The 23,463-nt window shown below is 38.4% G+C and overlaps 1 protein-coding gene across 2 annotated transcripts in view; it reads right to left on the bottom strand.

The window, feature by feature from the left end:
- Positions 1 to 16,929: 16,929 nt before the first annotated feature.
- Positions 16,930 to 23,463, bottom strand: part of MBTPS2 (membrane bound transcription factor peptidase, site 2) — a 39,446-nt gene continuing 32,912 nt past the window's right edge. For both annotated transcript variants that reach the window (XM_033051914.1, XM_033051915.1), the window contains exon 11: positions 16,930 to 22,752. In XM_033051914.1, the coding sequence (XP_032907805.1) occupies positions 22,530 to 22,752 (223 nt within the window). In that variant the 3' untranslated portion in view covers positions 16,930 to 22,529. The remainder of the gene's footprint in view (positions 22,753 to 23,463) is intronic.

Here is a 23,463-nt window from a genome sequence, read left to right as displayed (position 1 = left end):
ACCAGAACTGATTATTGTAATGAATTTACTCCTTTAATTCTTATTTCTACTTTTGTGCCTGAGCATGTTACTGTTTACTAAAACAAATACAGTTTATCTCCCCTCTCTTGGATGCTTTCTATCTAATATGTAGGCTTGTTGGGGCATAGCTCTAGAGGCTTAAAAAAAAGATAGACAACTGTCCATTTAAAATTAAATTTAGGCAGTGTGGATTCTACATCTTACTGGAAATTATGAGAAAAATCTCTGACTTTAAAGACAAGCATATTGTGTTTGACAGGAAACTTACTCAGGTAGATTACAAGATGAATAAAGACTCTTTTTTTTCCTTTTTTTTCTTTTTTAATTCTGCAAAGAAAGACCTTGGAGAGTCAAATTATATCATAGGATGTAAGACTTCTCACAGAACAAGAGAACAATTTCAGGAAGTTAGCAAACTCAGATAAGAGTTAATTACTTAAATAAGTGCTACCGTAAATTATAGCAGCTATTATATTCCCTACTTTTTGAGAACCTTCTGCTGGATTTCAGCCAGAGTGCTGTATGTGAACCCTTGGGATTTCCTTTGGTCCAAACAGACTTCAGCCTGTTTCTTTTGGGCAGAGGTTATTTACCATGGAGGTGAGACCTTAAGTCCAGCCATCCCAGGATCCTGGTCATCCTGCACATCTTCTTCAGGGACACTTGACTTGTGCTAAAACACTCAGTAATCAGGTTCCAGTCTTGACAGAAGCTAACAAATTATTTTGATAACACTGAGAAGTAGCCACAGAAACCACTTACAGACCCTTCCTTACCTTTGCCTTCCCAGCAGCACCCTCTCAGCTTAGCCCACATCATACCTCTAATCTGCACCTAATGGGAGGTTTGGGATTGGGGTTTTGTCCTAACTGCCAAAATGCCACAGACCTGACAGGTTTCTTTGTGTTTCTCTGTAGATGTTTGACCATTCAACAGAATTCCCCAGAATCAACAGCTCTGGGCAGCTCAGCAGGTGATTCCCAGTACCACACCAGATGATCATAATCCTGGATAGCAACCAAAGGGCTTGCCTGGCTTGTCCACCTTCTGTCATGCCTGTCACATTGTCTGGATGCACCTCGTCAGGGATCGATAGGGCCTGCCAGTACTCGTCTTCTTTTATGACCTAAGCTATAGAAGTTATGTCTGATGGCTGCATCAACTTGTTAGAGTACATAAACCACTCCCAAGTGGTGACTTACAGAGTACAGGACAGGACCTGTGCTTCACAATCAAAAAGAATGTAACAGAAAAAATTGGATTCTGATGCCTCATTTCCCCACGCACAAAGCAGAATGACAAGCTCAGGTGAGGTCAGGTAACCTAGGGGCAGCTGTGTGTGACATGGTTGGGACTTTAGGATAGGCCTTGTTTCCACCAGCAATAAAAAAGAATAATTTTTCTATTACATTAAGCTGGTTTTAGTTGTTTGCTTGGGTATTTTTTTTGTTCTCCTTCTGTTTTGTTTATATTTCCTAATAATTGCTGTCACAAAACCACTAATGCACAGGTTTCCCCAATCCCTTCAAGTTACAGCATCCTGTCTGTTGATTAAAATTTCCCATGGTATGCAGGTGACTTCAGGAAGAGGTTATCCCTGGATATCAGAAAACACACTGAATAGATAAATCTTTTTCATCACAGCACTCTGTACCCAGTGGACACCATTCTCCTTTCTTATGAGCAACATTAGCAGCTACAGCTGAAACCATGTAAATATTATAGAAAACTGTAAATAACCTGATCAGGACAAAAAATTTCTTTTACACCTTGTAAAACTCTTTATATTTGGGAAAATATAAATGGGGTGATAATTTGTAATACTAGCCTCTCATAATATGAAGAAAATAATATTCTTTCTGATCAAAGTTTTTTTTATGGAGGGAGAGAATCCCTGCACAGAGAAAAATGGATGGTAAATTGTTTAAAATTAGAGTAATGAATTCATCCGGACACCATGGAGGCAGTAGGACAGATGAGCAAAAGAGAGGGAGTGTAAAAAAAAAACCAAATAGAAAATACATTTCACCTTAACCAGACATCAGTAATATGTAATTTATGTACATGTTTTGCAATATTATTTCTCATAAAGTTGTTCCTTTTTGTTACCTTTACCATTTCTCTTTTGAGTGATGATGCCTCAGTGTGCACTCTGTGAGAAATGCTGATAAATGATAGTGTGAATTTTATTCTCATATCTGTATTGTCTACTGGATTCAGGGCTTCTTACATGAAATTCTGTTGCCACTAAAGTCAAAGACAGACTTAATGCTACCTTCAAGGGAGCCAGGATGTCAGTATTTGGTGCCTGCAGGCAAGGTTAGACCAATACTCTTTTTTACCTGGCCATGTGACTTTCCAGGCAGGATTGTATGCAACAGCATTCAAAATATAAAACCAAGGAGAATGAAAAAAATGCTTAAATACATGCCAATAACTCATATTAGCTACAATTAAGTCATAAACTCAACCCTTCAGAACTCTGTAAGGAGTATTACTTTATTGATGAGTTCAGCTTTCTTATTATGAGACAAGATATTACTATTATGCCTGTATTGAGTGAACCTTTTGACTGCAAGTGCAATACAAATTCCAAGTCAGAAAATGGTCTCTTCTGCAACGGGATTTCCAGATTAAAGAAATAGGCCAAGGTGCCAGTGCAGAACAGCTGTTGCACATCAGGCTCTCCTGGGCACCCTGCACATGAAACTCATCCCCCCTCACTCAGATGTCTACAATTCAGAAGCCTGCATTTGGTCTGGTTGTCTTGACTGCATTCAGAAACAGCAGAAAGCCAGTTTTAAGATGCAGTTCATCTCATCTGCAGTTTAAACCAGATCAGATAAAATGTGTTCTGCTTGTATCTGTTGCTTATGAATTGCTCAGGTGAATTCCACATTCATGGGGTACTTTGAACAGATTGAATTAATTTCCTTCTATTCAGCGATATTCACTACATGAAATAAGAATTGCCATGTGGGGATGAGAGCCATGGTTACTTCCTTCCAAGTTTTCTCCTTAGCAGAAACTTTTGCACAAACTTCTCCATTTTCTATTGCAAATAAGAAACAGCATGTGCTTAGGAAAGAGAGATGAGTTTTCCAGGGTAAAAACAATACAGTAAGATAATACTAATCAACTCAGCTGGCCATGATCTCATTTTATTTGCTGTCAGACCATCTTTGAGTTCACTAAATAACATCACAGAGAAAAAGTTGAAAGGACTTTGCGAAAGACTTAGTGGTTTTTCACAGTCAGTTCCTCTAAGAAGTTGTCAGGTAACATCTAATCATACATTTGTATGTTTTTTTAAATGCAATGGAAGTCAAAATGTAGAGTCAACAATATAATCCAAAGTTATTGATCTATAGCTCGCATAAATACTTTCACAATTAGAACTAAAATGGATAAACCAAATTTGGAGAAATTGACAAAAGTCTAGTAGTTAATCCTCCAAAACCTACATAAAAATTCTGACTCTGTTGACAAGGTAATACAATAATAATGTATTGTAACCTGTCACCAAACCTTTACCAGAACTCAATAAAGTAGTAATAGGCAGTAATTACAGCCTATTTGGAGTTGACATAAAAATTTGGAGTTTTTTGGAGTTGACATAAAAATTTTCAGCCTGAAACAGCCTGTTGTAAACATCAGAAAACTTACGTGTCCTTGCCACTCAGAAGTTTGTCAGGTAAGATACGCTGATTGTAGAAGTTAGTCCCCACTGGTGCCAGCTCAGTCTTTACTAAAATATCTCAGCTGATTCTTTGAGAGAAACTAGAGCAGTAGGTTAGGAGTCAGGAGATCAGTGTTTTAATTCCTAAGTTGCTAATAATTATTCTGCCCAAAAACTGGTGGCAGCAATGCTTTCTTTCTCTGTCAGTTTGTACACACATGAGGATGAAAACTGTTTCAGCTGTGACATTTTAAAAAATACAAATTCAACAGGTAGCTCTAAATTCCTCTTGGGAATCATGTATATGGTATTCTACACAGATTTTCCATAATGGTTCTTTATTACTTGCCTTATATTATTACTTGCTTTATATTATCTGACTGATTCCTTATACAGCTTTTAATATATTCTCCAGTTATTTAACAGGTTGGTTTAGATTTGTTTTTTAGGTTTTCTTCTGTACTCTGTTAATTTTAAACTGAAAGAACTTCTGATGAACATAGAATGGCATGTAAAGATATTGTCAATGAGCAAGCACACTGGTTCAAAAGATAACACAGTTTGCTTAGAAGTTTTGGCTGCAATGCTTATGCAATGACTGTTATTGCCAGCAACATTAACCTCAAATACAAGAAAATCAGAAAAGTAATCAGATAGGAATACTTACCATATACAAAGTTCAAATGTAGGTGTTTTTTTTTTTCTTCCCAGCATCAGAATTCTGAAAGATTTTCTTCAAAGGGGTAAGAGGTGAAAATCCTGAGAGGGAAGATTTTCAAATTTTTAAGGGGATTTCCGATAGAACCTGCAGCTACTGGTAACACCTGAGGATAATTTTAAAAGGTAGGACTTTTGAGTACTGTATCTATTTTGACTTTTGGGCTGAAAATGGTGAAAGAAATGCAGACCTGGAAAAAGAGACAGAGCAAAAGAATTTTGTATACAGAATTCAAATCGTCATTAATTTCCTCTGCCTGGACAAAATTGGAAGCAAAAAACTCCTTTGGTGAGAGTTATGTCAAAATCTAGGCACTGAAGATGCCAGTTGCTTCAATAGGCAATGATCATTCAGCTACATGAAGGAAGGCTTTTCATACAGAGTTCTGTAATCTAAGGACTTCAAGTATCTTATGAAAAAACATGCAATTGTATTTTCTGTATTTTAAAGTTTATCAGTTCAGGGTCTTACTTCTGTGAGTGTATGAATCCTGATAAAAAAAAGCAAGTAGCTATTTTGTTTCCTATCATTTCCCAATCCCAATTTTACTAGCATGACATGCAAAATTAAAAATGTAAGTGAATAGGTAATGTCATTAGAATGTCTGGTGTGGGAACATTTTAATTTTTCAATTAAAACTTGACAGAAAGGTTGCTTTTATGACCTGAAGAAAATGGTGGATAATTTAGTTTCGTCTGGCTCCTATCCTTTCAGTGTTTTGGGATCGCTCCTATGCAGGGGTTAAGCTGTAAGAAGAAAAGAATGTATTGTTGTACCTGCAGGGTACTAGAAATCCTGGTTAGGTTTCTCTTCTGATCTAGGCAATGATATGGTGGCCTTGTTTTTGTACTCTGATGAATTCAAGCTGCTGTGTTCTGAGTGCTCACTACTTCCTGACCTTTTTTCTATTTTGCCCCATTTTCAAGGGCTACATCTGTCATAAGCAATGACACTGTGTGTCATTGTGCCAAAAGAGCTCAAGCTGGTGCCTTGCCAATACCAAAAGACACTGATTCAAAAAGATATTTGAGAATGTTGAAATGAAATTCTTGGATTGCATTTTCTTCCTGATTCCTGTTTTAAATTGTGCACTATTGTATTTCTCTTCATCACATACTCAAACTGACAGAGCCCCATGTAACAGTAAACAATATGAACTGCCAGCCTTTAACTTTTACTGTTTGCTTAGAAAGTGTGCTGGAACTAATGAGAAAGTGTATGAATTCATTTTTTGACCAACAAATGTTGAATAACAGATTTTGCAATTAAAATGGCTCAGGAAAAGACAAGATGCATTTTCTATGAGACAACCACTTTTGGGTATGTCAAACAAAGCTGTAAAACTTGACCAATATGTCATGCAGACTTCTTGGAACAAATTATGCAGTTGCCTGATTCCATTCTTTCAGAAAAGTTTTCCGCAGATTTTATTGCACTCTGACATGGTTATACTGTGGCACTGAGAGCCACCAGCACAAGGAGCCCAGGGCTCTCCTGGTCGATGGGGCCAGTTTTCCTTTGTGTTATGGGCAGGTCATGCAGCCAGACTTAGTGTGGAGCCTTTCCTGGCTGCAGCACTGCAGGAGTGCAGAAGCAGCATGCAGCTCTGCTTGCCCACACACTGTCCTGTGTTGAAACTATGCAGACGGATTAAAAGACTCTGCCCTAGCAGATAACAGCTTATCCTGTCATAAACCAGGCTTGAGTGCTTATGTTGGGGTCCCTGTAGTCCCCCTTTCCATTCCTAGTGGTATGGAAACAAGTCCCATGGGATCCCATGGGAGGAGCTGCAATGGAGCTGCAGGAGGAAGCCAAGATGCTCAGATGAAATACTAGTAAGTACCTTACTCTGTAAGTAGTCTTCTTCCCTGGAAATACTTTCTTGTCAGCATTTCTACTGTTGGATCCCTTCTAGTTATGAGGCCACATGATTGTGGTTTTGCAGGGTAAACTCAAGGAACTCTGAAAAATTTCTTTGATTTCTGGACAAGAGAGCAAACCCATTATATGTATTGCATGTAGGACTGTTTAGACTACTGACCACTTGGCAACAAATTTGCTTTACTTTCAATTAGATTTATTCAAAGTGTTGGAGCAAGAACAGAAGAGGGAAACAGAGCTGGTGAAGGGTCTGGAGCACAAGTCTGATGATGAGCATCTGAGAGAATTGGGGTTCTTAACCTGGAGAAAAAGGGTCTCTGGGGAGACCTTATTGTTCTCTTGAGCTACTTCAAAGACGGTTGTAGCCAGGTGGAGGTCGGTCTCTTCTTCCAAGGAGTAAGTGACAGGATGAGACAAAATGGTTTTTAGTTGCACCAGGGGTGGTTTAGATTGGATATTGGGAAAAATGTCTTCACTGAAAGCATTGTAAGGCATTGAAACAGGCTAGTCAGGGAAGTGTTGGAGTCGACATCCCTGTAAGTGTTCAAAAAACATGTGGGTAGGGCACCGGAGGACATGGTTTAATGTTGAACATGGTGGTGGCACCAGGTTGATGGTTGGACTTGATGATCTCAAAGGTCTTTTCCAGCCTTAACCATTCTATGGTTTTCCTATTGTTTTTCTGTCTCATTCATGACCATCAAGCTAAAAAAACATTTCTTCCCCTGTGTTTTGTTCAAAATGTAAATGGTACTTTTTGATGGGAAAGAGACCATAGTTCTCTGCTTGTAGATAATATTTCTGGTCAAATTATATCTTGTGAATTACATTGGCTTTAGGCTCACTTCTGTCAGTAAGCCTTACTTCTACCTTTATAATAATTCATGGAATTCAACTTTAAGGGATAGTGCATGTGTTATTGCCAGAGCAGGCCTGTTCATATGACATCCCTCCTGCATGGCATATTCCATTGCCTGGACTATGTGCAGTCAGTCTGAATGGTAGCCTCCAGTAACACACTTACAGTATATCCTTCTCCTGAAAACAACACAGAGCTCTATTTATAAACTGTTTAGGAGTTAGATGTCTCATGAGTGTTCCAGCCCTTAAAAGCAAGCATTCACATTTCCTATGTATTAGTGAAATGCCCACATTTATTCACAAATTGTTCTCTGAGCTGGTTTTATCAATTCTAAACCACAACTGAATCAATGATATTTCTCCCATCATCTGGCTTTCAGTCAAGCCCACAATCACTTTCCCTGTGTGCCTTAAATGTTTAATTGGTAAACACTGCAGGATAATATTTAACTACAAATAAAAATCTATCGTTACTGCCATGTCATAAACACATAGGGAAATTCCAGTTTAATTTTCTGAAATTGCTTGCTTGCAGCACTAAATATGCGGGATTAAACTGACTTTGAGAGAATGCTAACTGAGAAGCAATAAGATGCTTTTGGCCTGGTGCTGTTTCTGAAGGCTTTGCAAAGATGCTATCATACAGTATTTCAGTCATGGCAGGAATGAACTGGAAATTTCCTGAGAAGAGGTGGTGGGTAGGTAAAAGGTTGCTGTAAAACCTTAAGCCTCCCCTAAGGTCATATTGCAAGCTGCTTGAAATAACGAATCTTAACATATAATGCAACTGTGGTGCAAATACAAAAAGTGCTGCATGAGAAAGTAGACAAAGAAATAATAAAAAAACCCCAAATACCTCTGAATGAAGGAGAAGCAATGACTATCTACATGACTTCTCTTTAATCCTCACACTCTTTCTGCAGTTTCAAGTCCCAATCATCCCTCCCATTCCCCCTTTCAACTTCCTGTCCCTCAGTTCCAGTCTCTCTTCTTTCTTTTCTGTGATCATCACTTTAAACCTTTGCTGACTGGAGGCCTTGTTCTTCAATACTCTCCCAACTATTTCACCGCCACTAACCTGGTTTTTCATTTGCTGCATGCTACTCCAGCCCTGCTTCTGTCTATAGCTCTGTGGTATTTAATTTAGCTTATTAACTTTCATTTATCTTAGCATCTTTATCTGTTATTTGGAAATCAGCAGAGCTTTCTCTATGTTCCCATTCAAACTGCACTTTTGCCCAACCTGTTCTGAATGCAGCACTGTTTGTTCTCAGTGCTTCCTTTCTTCTTCTCCTAAACCATACTTTATTCTGTTTGATACCATCATTTGCATTCCCTCCTGCTGAATCTTTTGTATGATGTTCATTCCATCAGTTTCTGATTTCTCTGCTGTTTACAACTGCTTTTCTTGCTCTGCCTGCACTATTGCTGACTTCTTGACTGAATTAATTTTCAAAATGCGTGCTGCTGTTGGAGTTCAAACTACATGACAGAGATCATGTTTAAGACCAAATATTTCTTTCCTAAAAACCAGTTTTTCCAGTGCACACTACTTTCAAACCATATTTGTATCAGTACAAATCTCTCCCAAGAGAGTTATATCCTCACATCACTGCACTCAGAAAGAGGGACACAGAGAATTTATAATCCAAATACTGAAAATAAAAAAGATCAGCAAAACACCAAAACATTATTGCTTCTCTTTTACATGGGCTGAGCTGAAAGTTTAATTCAGGTCTTGTAAAACAGTCCAGTTTGTTAATGGTGGAAATACTCTGTTACTCAAACCATCATCTCTCTGGTTCTCCAAGAAGTAAAACCAAGCCTGGGCAGATGTGGAGATTTTCCCAGCACCTGCCGTAGTTACTCAGTGTCACATTTAAGGTGCTGTCAATTTTAATGACAGATGCATTGCAGGCTTTACTGTCATCCAGTAGAAACTGGTCCAAGGCACTAAACCAGGCTGCTATTATTTCAGCTGTCCAGGAAACTAGTGTGATTGTGTGTGATAATATGGTTAGTGCCCTTAGTAGCACCTGTCTTTAGTTTTTCCAACCATTTTATTTTTTCTTTCAGTGGGAAGTAAATCACAGTCACATATACAAACACAAATGTCAGTGTGTGGTAAGCAGTGGTCCTGGTATGCAAGTGGGCTCTTCTAAAAAACCTTCATTTTCCATTCTCTTGCTTTGGATAAATGAATCCTTTAGACTGAGAATTCTAGAAATATACCCAGATTCGGTCATCACTTTCCAAAATCTTGGCTGGATCTTTACATGATGCATGTGATGCTTATTCACTGTACAAACATCTTTCTTCCTAAAGCAAATCATCCTTCAATGTGAATCCAGGTTTTTGCCTAATATCTGTAATGCCCTCAAGGGAGATGAAGCATTAAGCAATAGATAGTATGAAAGTATGTAACCTGGTATATATGAGCTAATAATCTCTGGCCAGAAGTGCAGCCTTTCAAATTTAGTTGCCACAGCTGGCAAACGACACGTAATTACATTGGGAGTCATCATTCTCCTCACAGTCCTTGTCAATCATATCACCACAGTAATTCCTTTTAAAGACATGTAAAAACCAGAAAGTGTGACAAACACATTTGCTAATTAATTCCCCAGCTAAATCTGGAGTAAAACACAGATGCCATGCTCCTCCTTTGCTTCCTCTTGACTGCACAGGAATGGCTTGTTGAGAAATTATCACTTTTTCATTAAAAAATCATATATTACTGACAAAACAAAGGCAGGCAGATACTAATAACTCTGCAATATGGTTCTGGATTTGTTAGTGAGAAGGTAAAGTCAAAGTGAGGAGGTGGGAGAGGTGCTGGGAAAGGCAGGAGGCAGAAGAAATACAGGTTGTGAGTTCATTGTCAAACTGGTAATCATAGAATCACAGCATGGTTTGGGTTGGAAGGGACCTTAAAAATCATCTCATTCCAACCCCCTGCCATAGACAGGGACACCTTCCCCTAGACCAGGTTGCTCAAAGCCCCGTCCAATCTGGCCTGGAACACTTCCAGGGACATCCCCAACCTGGACAACCTGTTCCAGTGCCTCACCACCCTCACAGTAAAGAATTCCTTCCTAATACACAATCTAAATGTGCCTATTTGCAGTTTAAACCTTTTCCCCCTTGTCCTGTCACTGTGCAGCCTTGTGAAAAGTCCCTCTCCAGTGAATGAATGTGGCAGTCAGCTGTGACAGGGAAGTTGTATCTCTAATTGGCTTTCCAGCCTTCAGGCTTGATCTTGGCAGAAAGACAGAGAAACGGCCAGTGAGCAATGCTGAAGGTAAAAAGTGATTATTTACAACTACAGCAGAGATATAGGGTGTGGGAGGTGGACAGTGATGATGTGAGGCCACACATGTAATTGGGAATGCCTGTCTTCAGGCATACATTTTACTTATGTTTAAGCCTGTTCTAGATAGGGTGATTTCTAAATCACTATCTTCATCATTAGTACTCGTTAATCATTATTGTTTACTTTTTAAACTCTTTTTACTGTAATTGTTACTTTAAAAAATAAGAAGAGACTGTTAGCTCCAGATACCTAGCAATTAGAAATTATTCATGATAATGTTTCAGTGATCTTAAACACACACACACATATAAGAAGGGTTATTGTGTTACCAGACAAAAATATTTTAAAACTGTGAATTATTAAGACCAATACTTAAAATTTTTAGAACATGTTCTAAAGCATTCTCTGGAGGAATGTGGTGCATGTGAATGAAGACCTTTTGAGTACAGTAATCAGCCACAAACCAGTGTTTATTCACACAAAGCTTTTTATTCATAAATGTGCTGTGGACCAAAGAAAGAAAGAAAGAGGAAATAAGGCAGTGTAGGACCCAACCCTCATTACTCTGTTCAACTCCATACTGCCTGTGTAGGTACTCTGAGCAATCCTATCCATTAATGTTGTCCTTCTGCAACAAGGCTGTGGAGCAGGCTGTGCCCTGGCTGCTCACCCAGGCTGGGTCTGTAGGGTGTTGGTTGCGAAGCAGCCCCAGAGCCTGGTGCTCCTCAGATGGCTTGTCTGTGGTATGTTTGTCTTTGTTAACTCCAGACAGGCTAAGGTGACTTTCCAAATGCCTAAAGCAAGTGACTCAAGTTAGGTGGGGTTCAGTCCCTGAATTCCTCCCCTCATAGCAGCAGTCTGTTCAATAAACAAGAAGCCTTGAAAACTTGTTACAGCCCAAAGCAAAAAAAACCCTTCCAAATTCCATTTGATTGCTACATCCTTATGCTTCAATATAAAATAACTTTTACAAGATGTGCTTGAAGAATAGGGCTATGTCTTACAGTACAGAAGTAAAGAGCTTTGCAAAATGCATAACTACAAGAGAAGGCCCTTGATTCATTCTGTAGGTTGGAACAACTGTTTTCCTCCCTCAGTAGGTGCAGCTGTGACACTGTTCTTTAGGCCATATCACCTGATTCTGCTATCACTTTAACACTCGATACTCCCCTCTATAGGGCCAGGATGTTTCCCACTAACATCAGTGTAGCCAGCCCATGTTTGTGGTGAACAAGGATGGAAGAAAGGAGTCCTTCACGTTTACATATTGATAACAGTCCTATTGCTCGTGCACAATTTAGCTTTGTTTTCACATGCATATCATATTCAGGTCTACTTCAAGGACTCCATTTGTTTTGGACCTACAATTTCCTGGTATCAGGTCTAATTGTCTGGCTGTGGTGTTAGATTTCATAGGACAACATTCCAAAAGCCTGAGATGCACAAGCAAAAATCTCTGGTTTCAGATGCCCAAGTGACTAATAAGTTAAGCTGACTTTCTTTACAGCTACACAACAGCAAGCTTTTATCAGCACCAAACTGGTGCTGATACAACAAGGACAAACATTTTGAGCAGTTGAAGAGGAGACAGCCATTTCAAAGCTCCTTTGTTCACAAGCTTCCATGGCCCAAGCTGCACGCTCCTAAACTTGGAAGAAAGTTAACATGTTTTTTTTTAACATTGAAAAGCTATTTCAGCAAATTCTTTAGAAAAGCAGAACAGCTTTTCAAATACTAAAGCAATTTTATTCTTTAATATAAAAGCATTTTCCACCAAAGCCTAAAGTTTGCAGCATCTCTTTAAAATTCCTCTCCAGCAAGAAAACACCTCATTCTTACATGGTTTGTATGCATCTGCAGATACAACAAAGATTAAAAAAATCCCAACAACCAAGACAGTGTTTAAAACATTCCTGGAAACTTCATGGCTCTGTCCTGGATATTTTAAGTAGGCCAAGAACTGGAACTGCCCTATAGCATTACATAAACTATCCAGTGGTTCACTAAACAGACACTGGATTGTACCCAGGTCGTTCCCCATCTGCTGTATCCTGCTCCCACCCCTGCATACAGCATTTTCCCAGACAGAACTACCCCTGCTGCATTTTGTGGGGTGCTGGATTATAAAATTCCATAGTGAGACTGAGTGCTACGCTGAGCCTCTCAAGCAAGAGGAGCAGCACATGTCGTTGCCAGACCCCAGCCTGGACATTGCATGTGAGCTCTTCTGCTGCCAGGGCTGGCCATGTGCAGAAGAGCTTGGGGCTATTCTGGGTAAAAATCTGAGCTGGTTCTGGAGGGCTTTGACCTCAAGGTAAGAAAAGTCTTAATGGTAGAGCTTAGTGAGATCTACTGACCTAAGTCCCTGCTAAGGACTGCAGGTGCCTTTCTGGGGCTGGCCCTGGCAGGTGCTGCAGGTCACACAGGGGAGCACAGCAGGATGGATTCCTGCCCTGCAGGGTGGCCTCACATCCCAGGCCCAGACAGAGCTGCTCAACCACTTTTTGTCACTGCAAGTTGTGTTTTATGGACCTGACAGTGCCACTTCACCTCAGCTACAGCCTGTATGTTCACAGCCTCCTAACGCCACAAACAATCCCTACTTTTATCTAAACTGATGCTAGTGCAGGCCAGCAGAAGTTAACCAAGTGCTTATCAAATTCATATCTCTGTCTATTCACAAACCCATGTCAAAAGACAAGAGGCTCATTTTGCCTTTTAACTCCTTTTTGATCTAGAAGAGTGCCTTAATTTAAGGGGTTTTACCCCTCAATTTATTTACTTGTAACTAATAATAAATAATTTTTTTAAACTTGCATGACCATTAATTATCTGGATTATTTTTGCTATTTTACATCAGAACATGACAGATTTGGTTTCATCACCACATATATGAGATCAGAGTGATTTATACATTTAGCGTCACATTTAGTATCACTTTGTTAAATTATGGTTTTTCTCATTTGCACATGCTAAAAGAGAACCCCTCTAAGTAACCCTGTAAGTGAAAGCTAAAATGTTCTCTTCAGAATGGTTTTTGGTATTTCAATCAAAATGAAAAAAAAAAAAAAAAGAGGTTTAAAAAAATGTGCCATTCCAGTTAGTTAAAATCTCAACTGAACAATAGGTTTCTGCATTTTTATGAAAAATTACCATTTGATAATATGCTGAAGTTTCCACAACAATGACAGTAATATTTTAACTTCTGGTTTGGCTCCATTTAATTGCAGAGGTCAGTGGTACACAGAGGCCAGTTAGTTTAACTACTGAACTGCTCTCCTTAGGAGTACCTTTGAATATAAATGCTGGAAAAATAACCAGACCCTTAATCTATGACAAAATAATCTTACCTGTGTTGGTTCACTAAATGAAAAGTGAATTTTGTTGTAAGAAGCACACTATGCAAGTTTTGGGTTGCCCATTTTTTCCATGTTTAGTGCTGCAAGCGCCAGAACATTTCCAGGGAATAAATTCAAGCATCTAATAAAGAGCTATACAGAGTCAAAGTGAGGAAAAAAAAAAAAAAAAGATAAATTTGTTGGTATAACCAGTGGCAAGTACCCAGGAATTTATGGTTTATCATGCACATTCATAATCTTTGTTGATTTTGCAGCTATGATGGAGATACAGGTGGTTTGGCCAAGTATCTGCTAGTTATTCAAACAGCTGCAGGAATGAAAACAAAGCCAAGGGGCAAAACATTTTAAAAACTGATTTTTTTAATAATTGCATTTATAAGGTTAACTCATGCTGAAGGGGGAATGTGGAAACAGGAGGAGAAAAGTTCTGACTTTGCATCCAGACTAAATGAAAGTCAGATTGGTCCTGATCCTCAGTCAGGGCGAGGGACGCAACTCCGAAGTCTGAATGCCCTGAACTGCTGTCTAGGAGAGGCTTTTATTGCCCCTCTGATCTTACTACCAATGTGTTTCTGCCAAAGATGGAAGTTTGTTAGTTCTAGTTGCAGGTAAGCTGTATAAATGCTTCAATGGAAAAAAAAAAAAAAAAAGAAAAAAAAACCGTAATAAAAATTCTTACTGTGCAGTTACTAGTGATTCTGTAGATGAACACCTCTCTCTATCACTCCCTTCCCTGACTTTATACCATTCTAAACTGGAAGTCTCATTTCCTTTCTCCTACAAGTTAAAAACCAGTCAAATGTATAGTTGTGGCACTTGGCAGAGATGCTCACAGTTCCTTCACACAGCCTTGTCTCTACCTGGTGCCTCCACAGCTTGAGACTGATGGCATTTTCCTTATAACATCAGACTTCCTATTTCTTCCTGTAGGTAATGCAGCAACACTAATTGCTGCTGCTTCCAGGCCTCATGCAGGAGAATGCGTGTATTCTGCCAGCCTGACTTTTCTACAACAGTCTGGATCACACTATTCTGAAAACAGAAAAGCTTAGATTAATTTTATGTCAGATGTACTTACTCAAAAAGCCTCACAGTCTACTGTAATTCACGAGCCAAAAAGAAAAAAATGCAAGGAAGAAAAGGAATCTGTTTGGCTTGATTTGTTGCCCACGTGCAAACATCTGGTGTGATACAAAATGCCCTCAGGTACCTTTCCAAGTATCCAGCAGCTGAGCCAGAATGTCTTTGATCTCCAGTAGGGCCTCACCCACATCTGGAAGCCCCATGTGCAGGTCTTAGAAACCCCAAGACTCATCCACCAGGAGGCAAAAGGAGACAAGTGGGCGATGAGTTTCAAAATGGTCTTTCAAGTCAGATTTTTAACCTAAGAACACCTTAAGATATCTCAGACCATACCAGATGCCTGCGTGGGCAACTGAATCAAATTCAGTTGCTTTGGGGAAATTTAAAACAATATCTGGTAGTATTTTAATAGATTTCCTCAAAGACCCATGAAAGGTAAAAGGACAGGAACTTTTGTAATACAATAGCAAATAAAAAGAATGACATTTAAAAGGGAAAAAAGTGTTTCTTTTCAGTTTGAAAGATTTCTTTGAGGGGAAATAAAAAAAGATGTAGGACCATGTGTCTTCAAGATAGTCAGAAATGGCAGTGATATAGTATTCAGCCACTAATATACTTGCAAAAAACTAAAAAGAGGTAGAACTAATCATAATGTAGAGAATATGATACATAATTGGTAAGAATATCCAATTGTATTTCAACACCACCAGAACTTTTAAAGTATGAAAGCAAACACTGGACCCACATCTCCCTGAGGTAATAAAAGGGAAAAATTTTAGTCTAGCCACAAGACATTTATGAGCTTAGTCCTCATAAATGTTGTGAATTCTTTCAGTTTACCACCATAAGATTAGAATCAAATCTTAAATTATATTTTGTTGTGTAGGTCACATCAAAATATCTCAAAAATATTTTAAAAAATATTTAAGCGAGCTCAGTGCATACAGATCTACTGAAGATGTTTAGGAATACTTCTGCTTGGTGGTTCAAACTGGTATGATCACAAGAAGAATTATATTTAGCTTTCTTTATAAACTTACCAAAATAAGACTCAAAGATACAGGATTTCTTTTTAAATTTTACCCTGAAATTACATCAGTGAATAAGGCAACATTCCTCAGGATGGCATTGGGATATAATCGATTGTTTTTCCAGACTACAAGAGGAACATACCTTATCACAGTAAAGGATAACATTTTCAAAATCAACTGAAAAACCTCAGAACTCTCCTAAAAGCTTACATACTTCAGAAAAAAAAAACAAAAAAAAAAACCACATCTCCTCATGCCAGGAAAATGCAATTCAGAAAACTGCAAAAACTGCATAGCAACCTATCTGGGAAATCCTACCAATGTGCCCAATCTGTGCTTTGTGTCCATTTCTCATGGTAATCTTTTATCTGGGAACAAAGCCACAATTGCTGAAACAGCTCTGCTTGTATAAAGTAACAGTGTCCAATAAGCAACAAAGGACGATTTAGTTCTCAGAACAAATAACCTGGCTGGCTCCAGATGAGCTTGCTCAAGAAGCAGAGCATCAAGGCTCCCCTCTCACAGAGCTGCAGTACCCGGGTACGCTGTGCTAGCACAGCCCAGACCCACCTGGACACCCAAGGAAACCTGTCCAGAACCAGCAGGGCATGTGCCCATCTGGGCTGGCCTGGATAAACAAATCAAAGGTACTCATACAGAAGCTCACCTTTGACGAGCTGACATTCTGAGTTCTTCACACGGGACTGGCCAGAGCAATGGTTTTGCTTACCTTGACGATGACATCAAGTGTCAAATGTTTCAACTATTACTGTGATAAGCTGATAAATAAGGGAAAGTGGTAGTTGGTATTATTTTTAGGAGGTGGTCAGATACCCAAAAGGATGGTATATCTTATTGGTACCCAGAGAGAGAATATGAATCACATATGAAGAGAACAGAAACATATGAGAGAATATGGCAATTGCCACTAGTAAGGAATGATGTCACTCTACCTTATTTTTAAAAACAGACTTAAGCACATCAACAATCAGACAATGAATTTATTTGCAGGATACATTTATTATACATAGAAAACAATACTTATTGTTTGGTTAATTAAATAGAGAAAAAAAGGAAAACAAAACCACAATACATTATTCAGTGTTCCATATATTTGCTAGCTGACATTTTCAAAATGAAGCTTTCTTTTTTTTTCCATTTTTTAAAAAAACCCCATGATCATGAAACAATGCATAGTGGGAACAAAGGGTCTAGAACTCTAACATTCCACAGCTGTGAGTCAGTATGAAAAATAAGGCAATGTAGAGGAAAAAAACCCCACAGTGAATTTCTAAACAATACGTATTCCATTGACAGGCTTCAGATAAGATCAACTGAGTATATAAAATCTAAAAACAATGTAATGTAAGGAAAAGATGAATTTAAAATATTATCAAACAACTTGAAAATATATTTTCCTAGTGATGGTTTGGAAATAGCCTCCAAACTTTCAAGCCAGTATCAATGAAGATCAATTGTACTATGATGCTGCAAAAACCATCCCAGGATGAACATCTAGAGGTGAGAAATATCCAAGTCCATTTTACAAAACAAGCTACGACTATCCACACTACTCATTCAGCACATATTTATTGAAGGAATGACCAAGTGTTAAGAAATAAGTTTGACCACCAGTCACTGAATGATTCAGTGAAGGGCTGCAAAACATATCTTCCTGCTCTGAAATGTTAATTACTAGTGCTTTTCAGGTTTCATGACAATGTAAACGGAATGAAAGGAATTGCAGTGTCATATCCTGCTCTTTGTTCCTGTACTTTCACACCAGGTCAGCAGTGTGAACGTTTCATAAAGCTGCCATAAACTGAAGTCCTTCACTGCCCTTAAACACTGCCATCTACTCTTCACAGGATGGAGTGGGTGAGCCCAAGGACCAGCAGTCAGAGAGCTGCTGTTTGCTGGCAGTCTCCAGTGCAATGTTCCCAAATGCTGCATTGATGCAGGGTGTGTACCCCAGGTAACTCAGCCACATTAAATAACTAATAAATAGCGTTACATGAAATTCAGAATAAAGAGGACATAAAATATTTGCCAATATTGGATCTTACCTGTGTTAAGGTTCAAGATTCCTTACTCACATGATTACAAGAACAAAGCTGAGGCAAAACTGGTTGTGGAAATTGGTCTGAATGCAGGTGTACTAAATGCATATTTTACAAATAACTATTTACATCTAGCATTTAACTCTCATATTTTTAAAACAATTAACTACAGACTAGGCTATAAAAACCTTAATAAGCCTTCTTCATCTGTCATTAGTGATACTCAAATCTGTATGAAAGCTCTGAATTTGTAAGAAATACATAATTTATTTTAAAAATATTCCTAGAGGTCACCCTTTGACATCATGTAAAATGTATGGGAAGCTATGGGAATGCTGGGATTGCTGATGTGCTAAGCTGAACAAAACATATCCTTATTAAAACAAAGCTGAAACACCCTGCCATGGAGAGTTCTGTCCTGAAAACTTTATTTCTTCAGTATGCTCTACATAGTCTTGTTCATCCCAGTTCTTTAGAACAGCACAAACACCAGCAGTAAGAGAGTGATGCATTCCAAGGTTGACCTCTTTTAGTTGCCCTGAAAAAGCTCTGTTTACCATGTTTGTAGTTGAGGCTTCACAGAAAGTAAAAAACATACTCTAAACATCATCTGAACAAAAGTCATGCAGCTGTGGTTACATCATATCCCCATCACTTGTTTTCTGCTAATAAAGAAGTTAAAATTGCTTATGGGAAGAAAATAAAAGTTCCCAAAAAGTTTCCAAATCCAGAGAAAACCACAGAGAGAATTCACAGAGAGAAGGAAAAAGAAAAACAAAAGCCTGCATTGCAGAATATGGAGGACTGCAGTAAGCTAGCCCTAAAATAGCATTAATCCATCCTATGGCTATGTATGTATCTGTTACAGAAATGTATGTATACACACGTATCCACAAATGTAGAATTTTCACTGAAAGAAACTATCAACATGGTTGTTTCATTCTAAATAAAAAAGATGAGTTAACAAATTTTCCACAGTGGCTCATAATTTGGAATCACTAATGTGCAAGTTTGTCTATACTTTTTCTAGTGAAGCCTCTTTCATTTCATTGGTACAGAAGCAAGCTGGTTTTAATTTCCTAAGTTAGCAAAGAGCATGTAACATCCCCCATGCTAAGGAGTTTGCCATCTTCATGTCATGTCATGCATTATCAGAACATGCTATTTAAATATTTGCTGATATAAAAAACAATTTCATTAAAAAAAGTAGAACAATGATTATAATTATGGAATTCTTCTGGAAATTTTCAAACAAAAGCTAAGTATAACATTTCTGAATATTAGACATTACTTTTTCCATCTGATACAGATTAAAAATGCATAGTATATACATAAATAGTAGCAGCCATCTGATCTTTAAGAGTGTTGTATTTTATAGTCCAGTCAATATGCCCTATAATTATATTGATGGATTTCGTATTAAAGATTTTGAGGGGCTAATTAGAATAAAATGTAGAAGGATTTAATTTTAAAACTTTCTATTTTTACAAAAACAAAACAAATCAGAAATACTCCAGTAAAAATCCAACACACAAAAATCACTCCGTACTTTTGTGTTTTCTCTTGCTAAATAAATGACCAAAACCCCAGGAAAAAATTGTCCCAGGAAGTGTATGTATGGCACATGCTTATCAGAATGTAATCCATATGTTAGGATTATAGAGAATGAAATGGATCCACTGAACAACTTCTTTTTCAGAGAGTAGTCCAACCTATTACCTTTCTAATTACACTAATTGAAGATGTTCTGGGTCACTCAGTTTGCTTAAAGACTTCATTTAAAGAACCTGTACATACCTAAATCAACCCTTACTCAGTTGAATTTTACATGTGGAGGAATGGACTCATGAATTATTTTTAAGCACTTCTAATACTCTCTCTTCCATACATGATATCTAGGGTCTTTACAGTGCACTAGTGTGTCTGTTTTGCTAAAGCCATGACCAATGTCTTCTCTTCTTGCTTATGAGCTCAGACACAGACTGAAGTTCTACTTTGTGAAACTGTGGCTTCCAGTGACCGTGTAAAGTAAACTGGCTTTAGCTTCATTTGATAAAACTTCATGTTTTGGCAGCACACTAAATAACCAGGAACAGCCTGCCAGCCTCATTACAGCAGATCAAATTTGTGTATGTCAATTCAGAAGCTTTGGGTTTTTCCAAATCTGTTGCCTACATCTCCATGAGAGGCACTATGCTGAAGGATTGTTCCAAGCCATTGTAGTCAACATGAATAAATAAATATCAAACTTGACACGTTTTGAAATTAAATATCCTGTCTTACTACACTACAGTAAAACTTCCAAGTGGAAATTGATGTTTTGCACTGTCAATTGGATGAGATGGAGGAAAGTGTCATAGAGCCACCGAAAGGAAGAGCTCAGATTAGTGAACAGCCACTGAGGTGAGAGAGCCTCAGAGTCAGGCCTTGTGCAAGGATCAGGCTGCTCCTGTCCTCCTGTCCATGGAGGGATGGCAGAATGGCCCATCAGAACTGCTACTCTGAAACCTCTATGTTTCCAAGAGTGATGACAAGTTAGACTTACAGGGAATAGTTTGCTTTTTCTTTCTTGCACTTCGTGTTATTTTTAATGGTCCCCAAAGGGGCCAGCTCACACTGGATTGGAGGATTTACTCTCTCCAACCAGGACCTGTCCCAATTTGCCTGGGTTGAAATGCCTGAAAAGGAGAGGCACGGGCCAGCCCCATCACAGAGGCAAACTGTGAGGGCCCAGCTTGTGGCAGCACTGGAAAGGGATGTAAACTAGCCAACAACAAATAAATAGACATGGTCTCTCATTACTTACTTGCATCAGTGTAAGAAAAGAGTGCATCTTAAGTGTGAAAGCTACTGTGCCAAAGTGCACATCAGTGGGCAAATGCAATCATCATAGAGTTATGAAACTGTGCAGCAACACCAGGAATTGGGCTCCTCCCCACTTTGAAATTACCCAGGCTTTCACCTCAAGTGCCAAAAAAATCTATTTTACCTGATCATAGATGTTTCAGTATTCCCTGCAAGCCAGGATCTGTGAGCTTAGGTTCCACTTCAGATCCTGATGGAAAGGTCATTTTTGTAAAGGAACTCTGAGCTTCAGCAGCTCCTATGGGGAGCACTGTATGAGGCAGAAGTTGCAGGGTATTTTTCAACTATTTCCTATTTCAAATATTTAGGCTCCCAAACCAGAGCATTTTTGTTTAAATATCAGCCTATATTGAGGCAAGGCTCTGACTGAACCTGACTTACATAAACTAGGCAATATATCACAGGAGGAAAAGGCATTCAATATATAATCCTACTGGGTACAAAACATTACAGACCTAAAGAACTTCAAAGCATTTTACACATACTTCAGTCAGTAAAACACTGACTGCTCTTCCACTGTTCATTTAAGAACATGGATATGGTCTGTATTCCTCTCAGGAAGCAAAGCCAAATATTTAAATAGTTCAAGTCAAAATCATATTCTTCCTCTAAATAATTAATATCTAAGACCAGCTAAGTATCTTTGTTAGCTATCTTTGAACAGAATGAATTCTAGACAAAGAAAATTACCCTTTGAAATACAGAAAACCATCAGTGAGTTACTGTACATATTACATGCATAGCATCAGAAGATAGACACCGTAAAAACAATAGGTTTCACTTTCAACTGTGAACAGGTAGAATACAGTATTATTTTCTGAGTAAAACACCACAAACATTACATATCACTCAGGAAAACTGCACAGCATACTTCAGCACTCAGAAACTAAATTTTAGTATCTTGTGGCTATTGCTGACAAATATTGCCTTTAAAAAAACTTCAGCTGCGTATGACAATATACAACTGAAAGTGTAAGCAATGCAAACGTGGGCTGTGCTGTCCTCCCACACGCTTCATTTTTAGCAGACATTGGGACTTCTCATCTACATCCTGAGGACAACTTTCCTCCAGTCATTTTGGCCAGGTGAAAAGGAAAGCCACTCACCCAAATGGCTTCTCTCTCCCCATTAACAAATGGTAAGCATTTTACCTAGCTTCTCCCCATTTTGAGACCAGACTTTAGGGCTTCTTAGAATCCAGTCTGGTAGAATACCAAAACCAAAAGAAGTCACTGAAGACTATGCTGACTGAGAAATGATCAGAGCCCATACAGACAATTATTTAAATTACAAAATAAAACTAGTTTTTTCCTCCCACTTTACAAATGTTTGAGGTAAAATAATTCCCTTATTTTGAGATCTGAATTAATGAAGTCTGATTTTTTCCTATGAAATCTTAAAATTAAATTTCTCCGAAAGTAATACCTAAAGACTGCTTAAAGAGTAAATAAAAAAGCTTCTACTTTTTCCTATGAGATTTCCATGACCACAGACATGGTGTTGTAAAGTTTTAAACTAAAACAGCAACCCCTAGTTGATTGTTCTTTCAGTGTCATTTTAAGGGAATTATTTCAATCTCAGTACTGGACAAATTTTAAAAGGTAATGGATTCATTATTTCTGTGTACTTTGAGAACTGATGGAAGAATATCCAATGTTCTATCGTGCTGTCACCAACCAAAGTCCCAGTGCAACATTGGCAGCCAAAAGTGCACTACCAGCAAGTAAAATCAAAAAACCAACAAGCTCTCTGTTTTGTTTTTCTACAATTAGGGAGCTCAGCGTGGCTTCCAGGAAGGAATTTAATATCCACTGACCATCCAAAGCAAAGCAGGGTACAGCATTGATAACTGCCAGTGCTCCTGATAGTGAGATGAGGTACCTGGTTGAATGTAGTTAAGGTTCATTAAGAGTATCTGAGAAAATGTAAAAAAAAAAATTTAAAAAACCCCAAACGATTTCTAGTATGCAAAGAGAGACATACAAGGGTTATTTTTCTAGCTGCCATTCCATTTCACAGAAATTGTATGAGTAAAATTAGTTTTAGCCCATAACATACATACCCACTCAGAGAACTGTCTTTACAGATTTTTATTTTCTAAGAATTAAGTCTGGATACTTAAGCCTGCACTCTTCACAACTTGAGTGAAAGCAGGAGACAGCAAAGCCACCATCTTCTTTGCTTGCTTTGTGTAGTTTTGGAGGCAAGTTATAGCTCTGGCACTATGCCTGAAGTAAGAAGGTACTCTAGACCCAAGTATCATGAAATCATGACTAGGAATATTTTCCAAAACACTAAATGATTAGAATATAATCAGAAATCTGACCTATCTCTCCTACTTACCTGTTAGGCAGAAAAGCTGAGTGGATTTCTGTACATGTCCATTCTGTACATTCTGAGAATGAGGCACGGTCAGGTAATTTTTACTGGTGGTTAAAGGCTTGCTGATTGCAGCACCTGCCTCTATCCTAAATGGCCAGGCAAGAACACGAGTAGGAAAGGAGCTGGGGCAGCACGAACCTTGATGTGCTCCCAGAAAATGGGAGCTCATGTGGTACCTCTATTCTGGTCCTACGGACTTGCCATTAAACT

Source organism: Catharus ustulatus, chromosome 2, assembly GCF_009819885.2.
Source record: "Catharus ustulatus isolate bCatUst1 chromosome 2, bCatUst1.pri.v2, whole genome shotgun sequence".
NCBI lineage: Eukaryota > Metazoa > Chordata > Aves > Passeriformes > Turdidae > Catharus > Catharus ustulatus.
Note: the sequence above shows the minus strand (reverse complement) of the source record. Positions and strands in the feature narration are given on the sequence as shown.